The following is a 17616-nucleotide window of genomic DNA, read 5'->3' on the forward strand; positions in this document are numbered from 1 at the left end:
GCCTTCCAAATATCCTGTGGGATCTAGTATCTTTGACACCTCCGAAGATCATCTCCCTATACAGAGTTTTGGTAGTAAATTCTCCTGTTTTTGTCAATTTCCATATCATTGTGTCTTTGTTAGAAGTTAGCTGTATGTCTCTTAGTTTCTCATGCAAATCATTCCACTCCCCTACTTCTCTGTTTCCAATTGTTCTTCTTATACCAATCTCCCATTCCCCCCAGTGTTCATTTGTTTCACAGTACTGTTAGGGTTATAACAAATACTAAACAACATGGGATACTGGGTTTTTAAAGGAATTTCACCTAACCACACATCACTCTAGAATCTAATTGACTTCCCATTTCCCAGCTTATAACAACTACCAAGGAACATCCATTTCTTCACTTCATGCAAACCCTTCCAAAATTGTGAACCCCCCCTCAGCAGAAGATTGAAAGAAACCTCCCCCATTTCTCATATACTTCATCCTCAACATCCTATAACAGGGGTCATTAGCTCCTGATTCCAGCTTAAAAATACACTTACAAAGCAGAGCCCTATTCATTATCTTTGTGTTAATGAAACCAAGTCCTCCAAATTCCTTAGGTCTGCTTAGAGCTTCCCATTTCAACATGTGGTATTTCCTCTTCTTTTCCAGGCCCTCCCAAAAGAACCTGGCTCTGAAGTCTCAGTTATAGTTTTGAATGATCTAATAATATTCTGAAATTCTGAATCAATCAAAAGAAAGTTATACTTGACCTGTAGTTTCAATTACAATTTTTTTATGATTGGTTTAATTCTTCTAAAATTTGTATTAATAAAAGACCAAATCATACTCAGTTCTTTATTTAATAAATCCAAATTTAAGAATTAACAAATCATAATAGTTAATTAATGAATATTAGGTCTTGGTTGGCCTACAACCTCAATAAGTTTTTTCCCTATATTTTAATGATTCTAAATTAATAAATATTGAGTTGTCCTTAGTGTGAAACTTCAATTATAATATAATTGTAATTTAATAATTTGGAAATCTAAATTAGTAAATTCCAAGAAGATATTGATTGTTTAAAATATGTAGTGCCTGGGAATGTACAAATTAATGGCTTGCAAACATAATTAAAAGCATATTCCTAGAATTCCTTTAATTTATTCAATAACTAAAATACCCAATGGATGGTCCATCTATAGCAATTAATATTCTTAATTCATGTGAAGAATTAAAGAAATTAGCTGATCGATTGATCGAACTATTGGTAACCGCTATTGTCAGTACGACAAAAAGATGATAATGGCAAGCTAGGGCAAGGCGAGATTAGGGGAGCGAAATTTGAACGCCTACGTGGGAGAAAATATCTCATAATTGAGAGTGATCGGAAGCGGATTGGCTTAAAGTAAATGTTGATGGCTCTTATTGCGCATTCTCTGTTGAGGCGGACATTGCCATTGCCATGAGAGACTCAGCATGGCAAGTTCTTATATCTTCTTCGTGAGTAATCTGGGATGGTGTGGCAGGAGAGAAAGTTGAAGCTATGGCATGCCGAGAAAGGCTAGCTCTCGCCGCAGAGTGGGTTCGCAAACCCATTACCTTGAGTCATATTGTGTGGCAATGACATGTTTCCTTACATCAAATATAGTTGATTGGTCATCAATGAAGCCAAACGTATAATATAATGTGGTTGTTTCCGAAGGTGAAGGTTAGGCATATATATATTAGAAGAGAGTGTAAAAGCATAGCGCATGAGTTAGCACAGTTTGCCATGGATTAAGCATAGTGCACGATGTTCCCTACTTATATCCATTTTTATATAATGGAAGTTTTATTGAATTCAGTACATTACATTGAGGTGATAAAGTTGTCTTAAAAAATACTTATATCCATGATCTTATAATCCTCAAGGATGATTAATTAATATAACACCCTTTTTTCTTGTAAAAAAAAGTAATGCATGAGATCCTACTACAGAGTAGAGACATGTAAACAATCAGGAAAAAGTAGGGGACTGAAAACAGACCTCCCACACACACACGAAAGAGTACACGAGGGATGTGACTGCTGGCTCACATCCAGTCATTGGCTTAGCTAGCTGCCAAATGGGCCCCAACAACGTACACACAACCCTCTCCCCTCTCCCTAGCTCATGCGCTCCAACCTTGCACCACAACCACACTGCATGCGCTCCGTCCAGCCGCAGCTAACAAACTGATGAGCCGTGTAGCAATCAGCAACTGGCAAACGGGCCCCACGCAGCCACGCCTCCTATATCCACGCTGCCCAGCGGCGCCCACCTCGATTCCCCCTTCTCCTCCACACCACCGCGCCTCACTAGCCTCGTGCCCTCGTAGCTGCCCTCGCGCGCCACCACCATGCCGTCCGCCATGAACATGATCACCGCCGCCTTCCGCCGATACCTCGGCTGCTTCTCCGCCGGATCAACCCACCGCCGCCGCCGCGGCGCCGCTGAACCCGTCCTCGCCGGCTCACTTACACTTCCCGCCGCCGCCGGCGGTGACAACGCGGCCAGGCGCCTTGATGTCGTCGTCCCCGCCCCCAGCCGCCCTGATGGTGTCACTGTGAGCGGCGAAGATTTCATCGGTAGCCTTCCTGGCCATGTCCGCTCCGCCATCGTGTCGCGCCTCCCGGTCGCGGACGCCGCCGCTCGCACCGGCGTGCTGTCGTCGTCGCAGTGGAACGGGCTCTGGTCGTCGACGCCGCTCGTGTTCCAGGACTCCGACCTCATCCTCGCCGCGAACTTCACCAGCGTGGCCCCCGTCGCCGCCACCGTGTCCCGCGTCATCGAGAACCACCCGGGCCCCTTCCACACCGTCACCCTGACCAGCTACTTCCCGGAGTCCGAGCGGGACACCTTCGCCGGCTGGATCCGCGCCGTCGCCGCCAAGGGCGTCCGCGACCTCACCCTGCACAACATCCCCTGGTCGGGCCTCCACGTGCTCCCCGCCGACCTCCTCCAGTGCTGCGCCGCCCTGGAGCGCCTCCGCGTCTGCGTCTGGCGGTTCCCGGCCACGGCCGGCGTCCTCCACCCCGGCGGCGGCGACGGCGACGGCGCCGCGCCGCCGTCGTTCCCGCGCCTGAGGGAGCTCGTCCTCAACAGGAGCGCCATCGAGGAGGCCGACCTGGAGAACGTGGTGGCGTGCAGCCCGGCGCTGCGGACGCTGGTGCTCGCCTTCAGCCGTGGCGCGCCGGGGCGCGTCCGCCTCGCCAGCGGCAGCCTCCGGTGCGTCGTGCTGTGCCAGTCGCTGGTGGACGAGCTCGCCGTCGTCGCCGCGCCGCTGCTGGAGCGGATCGTGCTGCGGTGGTGCGCGTCGGGCACCCACCACGGTCACCTCATGAGGATCAGGATCAGCCGGGCCTCGTCGATCAAGGCGATTGGTTACCTCAAACCAACCTGTCATGGCCTGCATATTGATGCCACTGTTATAAAGGTAATCTAGCTAGCTACTTCCATTTATTGATTATTAGTTATATTTTGAGTTTTTATCTGTACAGATTTGTGGATTAGTATACTTGGGGGCTTTTTAGATGGAGTGTTTGTACTTCTGAGGCACTATAGGAGTAGCAAAGTTCACATTATTTTTTGAAACGAGTAGCATCAAAGATAGTCATGTTTCATATTGATAAAGCATGGACAAAATTTGCATTAATTTGTATCGGAACCTCAATAGAGCATGGTTGTACCTAGCCTGTCAGATAATTTTGGGGGAAACTTTTTCCCCATTTTAAGTGATAACTTCATATTCTCTCATACTACCTAATAGATAATTGCATCAGAAACATAAGATACTAGTCGATCAGGAATGAGAAGCAATAGGAAGTTGTTGCTTTGTTGGTTATATTTATTTAAATTTTCACCAAAATTTCTTTGTTGCATTCAAAATTATATTACAGAGGGGATTCCAAATTAACATATGTCATTGCCTTGTTTTTTTTTTTTCTCTTTGCTCTCTCCGATGTTTACATCTATTTACTGTAGCCTGGGATAACGGCTAGCCCCGATGAAGTGGCTGTTCCAAGCGTCAAGATATTGGGTTTACAAGTTCGATTTGGAGTTGCTGCGGAAGCAACGATGGTGTCCTGCATGCTCAGATGTTTTCCTAACGTTGAAACGCTGCATATCATGGTAAGGCATAAAATTCAATTTGTCTTGCTTGAATTTGCCTCAATCAGATCGAACAAAAATTCAGCGCTCTTGATATATTATAATCTGAACACTGGTTAATTTGGCAGCCTATCGAAGATCCTCAGTCTACCCAGCTTGATGACTTTGAGTTCTGGGAGGAGATCAATTCAGTTGAATGTGTCAGATCCAGCATCAAGAAGGTAGTGTTCCATGGGTTCTCCTGGAAGAATTCTGAGATAGCGTTCATCAATTCCATCGCCGAAGGAGGACTGGTGCTCGAGAAGATCTGTATCTTCCAGAGTCGACATGGTGCTGCCCCAGATGATGATGAACTGAATGCTAAGCTGAGCATGGTAGCTTCTCTGAACATCGGCCTTGGCCGTACAGAGATCATATTTTCAGGTGAAGATCCAACCTGGTGCTATAGGGCGGCGGCTGATCTTTCTCGTGCTGATCCTTTTGATTGCTGCCGTTGAAGATCGATGTCTCTGTGCTTTGATCATCTTCGTACTATATATACATTTTGTGCTTCAGAATGTCACACAGTCTGCAAAGGTTGCTCAAGGTAGTTATATAGCGAATAAATATGTGACATCTGGAAATTTTATCATGTGTGTGTACCAGTTAAATTCTATCCTGTGGTATTAATAAATGGTACTGGCGAGGCAGTGTGCAACGCTTTGTACTGCTGGATTGTGTTTTAATTTCCTTGAGCTTCTTGTTTCTGTTGTACTGAATGACAATGATTCAATCTCATGGATTTCCAAACTAGCATTATATAGTACTGTTTATAACTTTATATAGATTCTTTCTCTTCAGTTGAACCATTAATCCTTCAAAGATAAGGATTTAGTTAGATAATAAACAGATGAATATCTTAAATCAAAACTGTCATCCCCTCGATCGTCGATTTTTAAATGGCAGAACTCCAGCCTTTATGTTCAAAAGTGTGTGTCTGTGTGTGTGTGCGATTATGTTTTATCTTCTTGGTAGACTGCATTACATACATATACTACATACATGGAATGCTTACCTATTATCATGTGATAATGTTCTTGACAGATTCTTCAGTCCGACGGTAATGTACGATGTTTCTAAAATCACCTAGTCAAAATTAAAATAAAGCATATATACTAATAGTCTAAAATCACTTCCTTGAACTCGTTTCAGGGATAATTAATCCATCAAGATACAACTTGTTGAAATATAAAAACCAAGATATTTTTTTTCAGATCCTCAAATCAAACTAAGCTTCATAAAGTTCTTCAAATCATGCCAATATATACCAATCTGATTCAGAATTGGTATAGAGCTGATTCAGATAAAATCATGCCAATACCAGTCAGGCCTTGTTGTAAGAATCTGAATTTCAGGCCTGTGCCCCTTCATCTGCAATATCGTTTGCATACGGTATGCGTACATTGGTTATCTCACCTTGCAGCAATGCATTCTTCTCATATGCAGCGATGTTATGTCAGACTAAAAAAAATGACTGAATTGAAAACAACCCGCTTTTATTTGGAACATCGTATACGAAATTTTCCAGATTTTGTGTGCACCATACTATATAGGGTTAATTGGATCCATGCCATTATAAAATTACCGGTTTTGAAAAATACCACTACTATTTGTATAATTGGAACTATGCCACTACAACATTGCGAAAATTGAATCCATGCCATGCTATACACCTGATACACGTTTTGAATTTTTTTTCTATACTGTATTTTCACGCGGACCAAAATACCCCTCAAATTAATCCAACCACAATAGCCAAATCGATCCCCTTATCCCGTCGATGCGGAGCTCCTAGAAGCAGCAGCGGCGCGGCCGGCGAGCGTGAGGTTGGGTACGGCAGCAACGTCCTGCGCCCAAAGGCGGTACTGGCGGCGGGCGTGAGGTCGGGTCTGGCGGCCGCGACCTGCAGCCCAGCGCCGGCGACTAGCTCAACGCGAGCTTGCTCTTGACACGAAAAGATACAGTGGCGGCGGTGACGCGCGGTCCACGGCGGCGATGAGCTGCAAGCGGCCAGTGCTAGCGATGGAGGAGATGGACGACAGCTCGCCGGCTCGGGCGGTTGTGGACGGTGACCCCTCTATGCCGGCGAGTGATGCCGAGGGCAGCGACTGGCCTGCCGGTGTTCGTGGACGGCGACCTGGCTGCTCCACCGCTCTTTTCTTCTTTTTTCCCAATTATTTTCCTCTTCTTTTTTTTCCTGTGCAACTTTTGTACACGAGATGCATTCAACCATTTTGTACTGTGAATATGAAGCGGCAGCAATTTGTTGCAACGGCGATTTCAAATATTTGATTTAAAACTTTGTTAGATCTGAAGCATTAAATCGTGGAGTTGACATGAGGAAGGATAGTGTTGTTGTTCAGAGCTTGAGACTACACACGGTTATTTTAGACCATACGAAAATACGGTAGTCACAAAACAATTTAAAATGTGTTTCAGACGTATAACGTGGCATAGATCTGATTTTGGATGTTTCATAGTGGCATGGTTCCAATTATACGAATATTAGTGGTATTTTTTAAAACTAGTAAATTTATAAGGGCACAGCTATTGTGCATAAGATAAGAATAAACCGCAAGACAATAATGCAACCAATTGGAGTAGTAGTTAATGACCATAGCAAATAGTTTGTCACATATAAGACTAACTAAATTAAGCCCCAAGTTTATTTGTGAACTAGATTCTGTATGACCAATATAAACCCCTAGTTGTTCATAAAAAATATTTAATTTTCATGTGACTATATTGTTGCACAAACACTTATGTTGGAACCAAAACAGTACCTACTCCCTCCGTCCCATAAAAACAAATTTAGTATAGGATGTGACATATCCTAGTACTATATATGAATTTGGATAGAGCAATCCTATCCAGTTTTAGTATATGTCACAACTGTACTAGGTTTGTTTCTTATGAGACGGAGGGAGTAACTAGCTATCATAGAATTTCCAACTAAATGATCTTTTCTAATATAAGCTTAGAGGTCTGATCAGAGTAAGTTGTACCACACATGAGATCCATGATGCAAGCAGGATGACCGGTTGACTAATATATTGTCTATTTCACAAGAAAAAACTTATAACCTACATCTTTCTGTATATCATCCATCCCCCCACCCCACCCCACCCCACCCACACATAACATACCCCCTGCATACGCACACCAACCCCTCGTCTCGCTCTCTCAGTCTCGGGTAATGGTTATTATGCAGGATATGTGTGGTTGTTAAACATCTAGATTAAATGTGGTTGCTAAAAATTATTACAACCACAAAAATATGGTCATTATATGCCATTGAAGGTTCCATCGTTAAAAGTATTAACGACTTCGAATAAATTCATGTCACGAATTCTTTAACGAATCCCACTTTAATGGCCCCTATCTATTCTCAGCGATGGGCCCAACTCAATTCATGGGTATTAATCTGAATATCCAAGATTTTTTTAATTAAAAAAAGGGTATATACATATGTAATGTGTATGTCTATATTTTACTATAAAAGATAATAGTGGTGGTGGTGGTTCTGCCACCAGCCCACCACCACTACTTAGAATGTTATAGTAATTAGTCCATGGTATTTTATAATATTATGTAATAGCCTAATATTTATTTAAATCAAGTGAGTAACATAATATTAAAATAAGCATAGGCATTTGACTAGTGTATGAAAAAAACAAGAAAGAGATTGTATTCAACCGAAGAGGTTGTATTCAACACTTAATGCATATGCTATATATTATACCGTTAGTACATGACAGATATTAGACTTTTGGCTATAAACTCTTTTTTGACCCATTCACATTTTAAATACACAACTTCAAAATCCAGAGCCCGCCATGTCAATTCTCATTGATCTCTAACGATCTCCGGTGGTGTCTTCTAATAGCTTATAATGAATCATGACTAAATTTGGATCACTAAGACAAATTATTTTGTGGTTTTAAACTATACATGTCTACTTACACCCACATCTACATTAGTGAAAAGAGGATCCCAAGACCCCACCAGGATGAGCCACATCATCAAACAAATATGAACCGTTGGATGCATGATTTGGATGAAGATAATCGTTGGATCAAAAGAAAGAAAAATCAGTTAAAAAAGCAAACCGTATCATGAGGAGTTCTAAACCCTTCAAACACCTCCCAAAATATGTGTCTAACAAAGATATGAGATTGAAAAAAAAAAGAGAATGCCTTAAAAATTGATTGTATAAAAAGAATATCACCAATGAGTATTCAATAGTAGTTGTATTGTATCAATAATAACAAGTATCATTGTATATATCGTATTGTATCAATAATAACAAGTATCATTGTATACATAAATAGCTACTTAACCTAATACTATCAATTACTCCACTATATCTTAAAATTAAAAAAAAACATGTGGCATGGAGGACATAGTAAATTTTGTAAAGTTGATTTAAATCATATGATTCTAAGATTTGCGATAAAAAAGCGTATAGATACTTCTAAACTATTTACATGTGGCATTGCAACGCGTAACAGATGTAGCTATTTACATTATCAGTACAAATGATGCATTTAGATACTGAATGAAGTAATGGTCGCGGTAATATATGATAAATTATTTGTTGTTACGATATTTTTTTATCACAAATCAAGATATATATAAATCCTTTAATGTTGTAACTACACTTCTTAAAAAATATGTTCAAAAACGTATCTATTGTTAATTGTTACTAAACATTTACGTCCATTAACACAAGCAACATATAAACACATTGATAGATAGAGATGACAGTCGTGTGAACGGGCAACTTAATAGGCTAGGTTTTAACCTGAAAAGCATTGAAGCGTCTTCAAATTAATTAATGGCCACATTCTTAATAAGAAAATAATAATATAGATGAACAATAATGTACATAACTTATATATGACCATTTTTTTATTCATCCAAGTAAAATAGTTTAATTGATTCTTGCATCCCGTTGAAAAGGTAAATTCTAATAGACATCATGCATGGAATATTCAGTCAGCACCAGCATTTGGGTGGCTAGATAGCCTAATTGAATAGACATATATATATTTAATTTACAACTAGGAATATACTGATTTAATTAAATAGTACTCTGACCTGAAGGTGCACGTACCATTGCATGTATACTTATATACTACTCAGTGAAAACAACCGAATATAATGGGATATATATCATGCATATATAGATGTATCATATTCAGCTAATTTTGAGCCCTAGAAAAACATTTTGCCGTTTATGGCCCCAAGAATTTGTGTTATATATGAACTGAATGGCTACAGTTTTTTTTGCTGGTATGTCAAAAACACAAATATTTCACTTTTCTGGGATGCATTTCTGAATATCACTAGTAATTACCGAGCTGTTAACCAATTTTATGACAAAGGTATACTGTAGCAGAGAAGAGTTATCTGAAAGTAGATGGCTCATTTCATTTGCTTTTCTTGTGGTGTCTTCAAGTTGTCACCTAATGATACTGATTTCAATATATAGTAGATACCACCTCATACATTATATTATTAGAGTAATTAATAGGAAGCAATGAGGACAAAAAAAAATTTCTAGATTGTATTTAAAGACAAGACAAATAATATAAGAGCTATCTTGCAAAAAAAAAAAAGACCACATAAACTTATTAAGGCAATGAAGAGGGGGGGGGGGGGCAGAAGGAATGTTATAGTGATGTTTATGGTTTCTACTGCACTTAGCAGTAAGCACACGCTATTTTTCCAACAATCTAACTATATAGGTTGATGGGCACACAAGAGCGCGTCCATTGTACTCCCCCCGTCCTAAAATATAAGCAGTTTTGGTTGGATAGGACACATCCTAGTACTATGAATCTGACAGACTGCCTGTCTAAATTCCTAGTACTAGGATGCGTCCCATCTAACCAAAACTTTTTATATTTTGTTACGGAGAGAGTATATTATATATGCCAAACTTGGGTAGCAAATGATAATGAAAGGTCTAAAGGTAATAATAGTGAGAAAATACATTATATTAAGTCGGCATATGAAATTGGATTTTTTTTTCTAATAAAAAGTTTCAAATTAACATGCATACAATGGGCTAATCAGATCGAGTTTTGTATGGAATTGTTTCTTCAATCATGTAGCAGCAACGAGCAAATAAAAATTGAATCAAGAAAGCGAGTAACTGATTTTTTTTTCAAGCCAACTGTAAGAATCTTCTTGTGTGAAGAAAACAGAAATTACTTATTTTAAAATAGAAATATGGATTACACAATTAATGCACCCCACAAACATAAGTCCTAGTCTAATGTATATTGTTCGCCAGCCAAACAAAGTTACCCTCATATTTATCAAGTGACTACTACTGCAGGGAAAAAAAATGATAACATTAATTCTCAAAACGATAATTTATTTGTAAATCTCCAAATATTATTTTACATTCTACTCCTATAATGATGTGCCACATCGTTCAGTATGCATACTGCATGATAACCTTCAAATATTACTAAGTTATTGCACTATTTAATTTGATTATACATATGCATGTCTTGACTGCTCAATCAGCAGTGCCTAGGTGGAATCAGGATTACCAATAAAAAGCGGCTACTTTATATATGAGACAGCCAAATTAAATTTGGTTCCAAACTAGCCAAATTAAATCACCCGCACATATATATGAGACGGCCGGAAGCACAACTTACATAGACATTAAGTCAGGTAGTTTCGCCTTGAAATCAGTACGGTTTGCCATATTTTGGAATGATTTAAAAAAATGAACAAAATTTGACTGAATTAAAAAAAATGAAAAAATCGGGTAAAATAGTGTCATGCCAGGGGGCATTAATTCCCGAAATTTCAGATCGGAATTGCAAACACTGCTTGAAATGGAACATGATAAAATGCTCTTAAAATATTACAATGCTGATTAATTATTTTTTTAAGATGAGTATAGCACAGTATAAATGTCTTTTGATCTGGTTCTTGGGATTACAATTAATCGGATCTTTGGATTATATTTCTGATGAAGAACACTTATGTACAGAATGCCATACCTAAGCACAGCTTGTACAAGGATCAAAACTTGCAATCGTTGTAAATTTTATGATAGGATGACAATCGCACTGCAAACACACTTTACCTGTACTTGTATCAGCTGAATATATCTGAAATTGAAGTGAACATCCACTTACAGAAAACTGATTGGCACTTTGTAGTGCCTGAGACTCAGAGCAGCTTGCTCTGAAAGATTCTGAAAACAAAAAGGACATGAATTCATATTATTCATCATATGGAAAACCATATGTTTGTTAAGAAATTTCACAGAGCATCTGATGGTCAATCTACTAATACTTGAATTCCAGACAGAAAATTTGCATCGATAATGTTGAAATAAATTTGCAGAGCAAAATAAAGGGCTCATAACATGCCTCAGAGCAAAAAATAGGAATATTGTTCTAAAGTACCTGAGTACAAATCGTATTCATATCAGGCCATATGTATATATGAAGCTAATTAAATAACAAAGGAGCATAACAAGCATATGAATAGAACTGTAATCACCTTGCAGATTAGAAAAGAGAAAGAAGTGATGGTGCAGTAAAAGTAGATCAACATTAGCACAGAAGAATCAGAAAATTAACCTGAAAAAATACACAGGGGAAATTAAACATATAAGAGATTACTGGCTATAATCTGAGGATGCATTATTAATTCACAAATCAAATACCTGCAGGTATTTTATGTCCACGTTGATCTCCATCGTCAGATTAAGATCGATATCGGATAAAGGGACATATATATAACTAGAAGAAGAAAATTGAAGAGGGAATAATTGGTACTAGTACACTACTCAGGGAAAATTGAAGTGTAGTAGCTAGTGTGTCAGTGTGTGGAAGCTAAGGCCGGTGGTTACCACGGCCTGTCCCTGGTGTGGCCTGGTCACGTACGATGCCTCAAATGCGTGGGATGGCTTCCAGATCGCTGCCGGATTCAGGGGTAAGATTGAGAGCTTACAGAGATTCCGCCAGATGGGTAGCCGCCGGGTGAGCTAGCCGAACCGAACCGCCGCCGCCGGCCGGCTCTCACGCTGCTGTGTGCGGGCGAGGCGGCGAGCCAAGACGTGCGGGGAAGGTGTGGTCGGGATCGGCCGCCGTTGCCTCGCGATCGATCGAGACATGGCGTTGGGGAAGGGACAGGGGCGCGGACGGGGTATGGGGCCGGCTGGGCTGGTTTATCTGATTTGGGGCCTGATTTGTGTGGGCGAGTTTAGTTCCCGACAACTTATACCCCGTTTTTCACACAAATAATACAAACGCAATATTTTTTTTTTATATTCAGCTTCCCAACTTTATTTCACGGTTGGCTCAGTGATGTCACGAGCTACCAGGCGAGTTACAAAATGTACTTGATTATACCAAAATGTACTTGATTATTTCTTCTGCCAGTTTTCGTATTGGCAGGGGGTTTCAGTTCTTTTCAAGATAGTGGAAGCTTTATCGATCTTAGACGTAAGGGCTTGTTCGGTTTGGAGGTTATTGAATGAGGATTGAGACGGAATAACTCTACACCGCAATAGTGTGAAATAAATCCCCTCCAATCCCTCCCTCATGGGGATTAACCGAACAAAACTTTAATGAACAACTATTATGAGAAACACCTCCGGCCTCTACACCAGAAGAGTGCACACATCCAACAGGAATCCACGATAGCAGAAAAAAACTTCAAGAGCCCTCTAACCATAGCCTAAAACGCCACCTATATGCCGGGTAGAAAACTCCATGGTCACTAGCTTCAATTATTGACAAGCCCCAGTGATAGTACTCCATAAATTGATCTTTTAGAAGATAGCCCATGAACGGAGCCAATCTAACTTAGGCCCTGTTTGATTCAGCTTAGGATTATTATAATCTAGCTTATTAGGAGTAAGCTGAAACAAACAAGTAGATTATTATAGCAGATTATTATAATCTATAAGCCAGATTATTATAATCTAATAAGCTGCTCTAGAGGAGCTTTTTTCAGATTATTGAGTGGCTAAAGGCCCACTACCCCTACATACTTGAGAAAAATTACCCACCTATGCCATCAACCAAACAGATAGCTGAGGGCATTATAGACTTTATCCTTTCAAACCCAATAATCCATGCCTCCAATAATCCAAACAAACAAACAACTCACAGCTTATTCTATGTCAGCTTATTATAATCCAGCTTATAGTAATCTGGCTTAATAATCTAGATTATAATAATCATAAGCTGAAACAAACAGGGCCTTATACTCATTCGTTTCACATTATAAGATGTTTTGGTCTCTGAATTTCTCATTAGATTCATTAATATCCGAGTAAACTGCATATTGGGATATATTTAGTTAGCATTTTTTTACTTTGGTCTAGGCCATACACTGTGTCGTAGGCTCTCCGGACCTTCCATTATATTATATTTGAGAGATAAAGTGAATAATTCAAGTCATCAAACAAGCATAATGAAACATCCGACGCCTCGAGAGAGGAATATTGGAGACATTGCTGGGCCATTAGCCTGCCAGTCAACTTCAGCCTGAGATGTGCCCGTCAAACCACTCGAAGGCGGTGACCAGATGTGTTACACATTCAGGAGACTTGACAAAAATGGCTAAAGATCTACAACCTCTCAAATATTCCTAACTCATACTCATGTGAATCTAGTTCCCAGGATGTGCCCTAGATCCACACTTTCATCTTAAGCATGATTATACATAGCAAACACAACTAAGATGAAAGAAACTTAAGACTTACAACATCTTAATAATTACATAGGCCGACCGGCCAAATAGACTTATTAGAGAACAGCAGAAGCTTGACTACCCAATCACAAGCACACCGACTAGGGGTTTACCCCATTAAGTTCTCATCCTAGAAGAAGCAATCGGAACCCGCATCACTCAAAGACTAAGTCTAAACCTGCAAACAAAAGGTTATATCAACAGCAAGAGTCAGTACATTAAACAAGTTAATGTATTGGCAAGCACAAGTCAATCCTACCATACTACATGTAAGGCATATATTCAAAGAAAGGCAATATGTAGTTCAATTTCAGCATAAAGCAAGTTTTGTTTCGCAATTCTTTTGTAAAGGAGTTGATGCTTCAATTAACAAAACAAAATTTTAAGTTTCAATATTAAGTTCATCATAATTCCATCGTAATCAATCTCTTGTTGTCATCCTTTGACAACAAATCATAATATATCACCTCACACACACAACTCAACACATTTATCAATTTCAAACCAATGTCACATGATCACATTTTAAAACATAAAGTCTATACTCATGACACATCACCAAAGCGCTCATGACCGTGAGCACGGCTAATCGATTAGTTTAAAGAACTCTGCAGAGTTTGTATAGCTTTACCCACATGATATGAACTCTCTAGTTTGTTTTGAGTTTGTAAGACTCCACCACACTCTTCATGTTGAATGTGATCTAGAGGTCATAACGAAGCCTTTACACAACTTAGAACCTAGCCTTGCACCAGCACGATACGTGTTCCTCCATCCTAGGCATACTTGGAATATGCCTAGAACCGTTAAGTGGCGGGCCCACGCCTTAAACTTAACGCCGTGGTGGCGGACACAACGGGAACCCACCCACGTGGCACAATACCGTTGTATTGGACAGACTTAGTCACCTAAACTATCATGTCGGGGCAAATAGGAAGTTCATCTGAATCATCGACTAATTCCTCAGAATTATCGACTAACTCATACACACCGGCCTACCAGAATGCAAGGCTAGTCCTAAATAGATTAATCAGCTTAGGCCATCCCATACTAGCACATGTGGATATATGAATAACTTTAAATGGGTGACACAAGTTCGGTCCTTATGGACTTAGGCAAACACTCCCCCTATCGGTATGCAACTAGCACCATATGCACACCACTTGCCGCCCAAGTATAAAATCACATTTTACACATTTTAGTTCGCAAATACCCATCATATTAATTTTATTCCAGCAAGGGTTCATGTATCAAAATTCACATTTTAATTACAGATGGAATGAGCATTTGCATATTTCTAAGCATGGCTAAGCAAGTAGTTGCACATAGAGCATATATAAACCCATTTGAGCACAAAGAGTGTACTCTAACCATTTCTAAGGGTTCAATCAGCAAGAGGATCAATTATTCAAGGTGGGGTATGGAGCAAATAAGTCATAACTACCTTAACCCAATTTTAAATACCGATATAGTCTAAGTTCACATGCAACTTTGCAAACAAATATTTTCATTCCTCAAATCATGGGATTCAATGTGTTCAAAGGATGGGAGGAGAAAACTTGCCTTGATCAGAGAAATGTTAGCACCTAATCCACTCCTTCACCGATTATGCAATTATCTAGATAAAGGACACGATATGCAATTAAACACCAAAAGAGCTGAAAATCCAAAATGCTCTAAAATGCATGATTTATGCATAGTGATTAGGTACTGGTCTAAAATAAATTTAGGTGAAAGAATTCCTATTTTATCTTATTCCATTTGGATTTGGGAGTTATGAATTTTAGAAGTTTTATCGATTTATAGTAATATAGTCTTAGGTAGTGTTATGAAATACTTTTGTAAAGTGATTTTTATTATATTAGACTTCACAGAGGTGTAGAGGTGTGTTTTCTAAGACTAATACATTTGGTTTCACAATTTTTGGAGTTATAATGATTTTCTTATAGATTTTACAAGTTACAACGTGTTTTAGGCATATAGTGTTTTATATGTGCATGACTCTCAAGTTGTAGGTTCAGAACATGCTACTTCATGTTTAAGTTGAATAAAAGGAATAATTTAGTTAACTAAAACATTTTTAGTTCACATGTTTATGATCTTTACTACTATGGTTCATATTTTATAAACTAGAGATGCTCTAATCTAAACTAGCAATATATTATATTAACCTAGAAATTGTTATATGAGCTAAGTTCTTCTAAGTTTTAGTGGATGAGGATGGAACTATGGCTTCACTGGTCAATCAAGTTTTTATTTAGGTTTAATTAGACCTAAAGTGTATATATACTTATACATGTTTATGTATTACTTAAACAACACTATGTGTTTAAATTCTTATTTCACTAAGTTAAGGTTTTGATCTATGTTCTCTACAAAAGGTGCCAAATTTAATTTTACTATGTTGAAGATAACTATTTGCTGGTTCTATAGAAACTTTGTTCATTTCATTTGGACTAAAAATGAATTTTCTACAAGTTTTACAAATTAATGGCTGCTCTATGTTAGTAAATCCTTATATGAATATTTAGAGACTTTTACTACACAGTAAGTATATAATCTTATTTCATAACATGGAAATACATGTTTTGGTGATCCTACAGAACTTAAATTTACTCAAATTAAAGCTAAATTGGGTTCTACATGAATTTCTAAAGTTTAGCTTATCTAAACTAATCATTCTAGAGATAATAGTTTTAGAGGCATTTGATGCAAAGTAAGTAATTACTTTTATTTCACCTAATCAGAGAGTGCATGATGATGAATCTGTAGAATTTGATTTTGTTTCAAAATGAGTTGAGATGAATTTTCTATGTATTTTATAAGCTTGTACATGTTTTATGTATGACCTATCTTAGATAAATTTTAGAGACATTATTTGTGCAGTGAGTGTCAAGTTTTATATTTCTAAAATAGAGTTCATAACTTTAAGAATCTACAGCAACTGGAATCATCTCAAAATGAGTTTTATTTGATTTTATATGGATTTTACAAGTTTGGGTGTTTTCATGTTAAACATTTAATGTTTTAGTTATTTTTCCTTTGCATTTTCAGATTTTTATACACATGGGTCCACTGATCGGTGGCTGAACCAATATACCAAAAAAGGTCCCTGGCTTTATATGAACTGCATTTAGGTCCGTGGGTCCACATGTAAACGACTGAAGTTTTATAGTTTGAACCCTATGTTTCTGATCATTTACAGGACAAAGTCCTCATCTTCAACCTCCAGCAGCCCGATGGACTGGGAGCTTGGCCATGGCTTTGGCGAGCTCGTTGGCGACGATTGGTGGCTCGATTGGGAATGAGGTCAAAAGATAAAATGAAGAGAATGCTCTCACGATTCCATTCCTCTAGTTTTCTTGGCTAGGAGACATCGGAGTAGCGCCGATGGTGAGGGTGAGCGGAAGGTATACATGAGCTGTTACTGCATGTTACCTAGGGCTTTGATTTTGCTAGATGCATCCATGCATGTGTTTCCTAAGAGGTTCAGGAGGCTCACCAAGCTGTAGGAAGAAATCGCTGAAGCTTGGATAGCAGCGGCTTCGGTTGGAACGGTTCGACGGCGGCGCTCCTCCTCGGGTGAACGGCGACGGCTCGAACAGGACGACGAGCTGCTAAAGGAAGGCATGCAAGAGGGTTATGAGGTCAAGGAGATGGTGTATGCGCGAGGAATCGAACAATGGCTCACCGAGTCAGCGGTAATCGACGGCAGAGGCGATTCTAGATCGGCGCTGGT

General features: G+C 39.2%; 1 protein-coding gene and 2 long non-coding RNA genes across 4 annotated transcripts; 1 reads left to right on the plus strand and 2 right to left on the minus strand.

Annotated features, from left to right (window-relative positions):
• Positions 1-2243: 2243 nt before the first annotated feature.
• LOC4325957 (uncharacterized) lies at positions 2244-4825 on the plus strand. Its single transcript, XM_015779772.3, has 3 exons — positions 2244-3426; positions 3975-4121; positions 4229-4825. The coding sequence occupies exons 1-3, from the start codon at positions 2350-2352 to the stop codon at positions 4595-4597; spliced, it is 1593 nt and encodes a 530-aa protein (XP_015635258.1). The 5' UTR covers positions 2244-2349; the 3' UTR covers positions 4598-4825.
• A 6182-nt stretch (positions 4826-11007) lies between these two features.
• LOC107281776 (uncharacterized) lies at positions 11008-12316 on the minus strand. Of its 2 annotated transcripts, XR_010739219.1 has the most exons (4): positions 12028-12316; positions 11842-11917; positions 11676-11755; positions 11008-11364 (listed from the first exon to the last, which is right to left on the minus strand). It is a non-coding gene; the product is annotated as an uncharacterized lncRNA (long non-coding RNA). The 2 variants fall into 2 exon arrangements; XR_001547682.3 differs by lacking the exon at positions 12028-12316 and having other exon boundaries at positions 11024-11364; positions 11842-11972.
• A 1434-nt stretch (positions 12317-13750) lies between these two features.
• LOC136354991 (uncharacterized) lies at positions 13751-17495 on the minus strand. The gene is made up of 2 exons (XR_010738956.1): positions 17380-17495; positions 13751-14055 (listed from the first exon to the last, which is right to left on the minus strand). It is a non-coding gene; the product is annotated as an uncharacterized lncRNA (long non-coding RNA).
• Between the last annotated feature and the right edge of the window lie 121 nt (positions 17496-17616).

Source organism: Oryza sativa, chromosome 1 (assembly GCF_034140825.1).
Source record: "Oryza sativa Japonica Group chromosome 1, ASM3414082v1".
Taxonomy (NCBI): domain Eukaryota; kingdom Viridiplantae; phylum Streptophyta; class Magnoliopsida; order Poales; family Poaceae; genus Oryza; species Oryza sativa.

Bases quoted from the DNA above. Each gene is read 5' to 3' on its own strand.
- LOC4325957 (XM_015779772.3), top strand. From the start codon at position 2,350: ATGCCGTCCGCCATGAACATGATCACCGCCGCCTTCCGCCGATACCTC. The intron at 3,427-3,974 runs GTAATCTAGCTA...TATTTACTGTAG, and splicing joins TTGATGCCACTGTTATAAAG to CCTGGGATAACGGCTAGCCC. The intron at 4,122-4,228 runs GTAAGGCATAAA...TTAATTTGGCAG, and splicing joins TTGAAACGCTGCATATCATG to CCTATCGAAGATCCTCAGTC.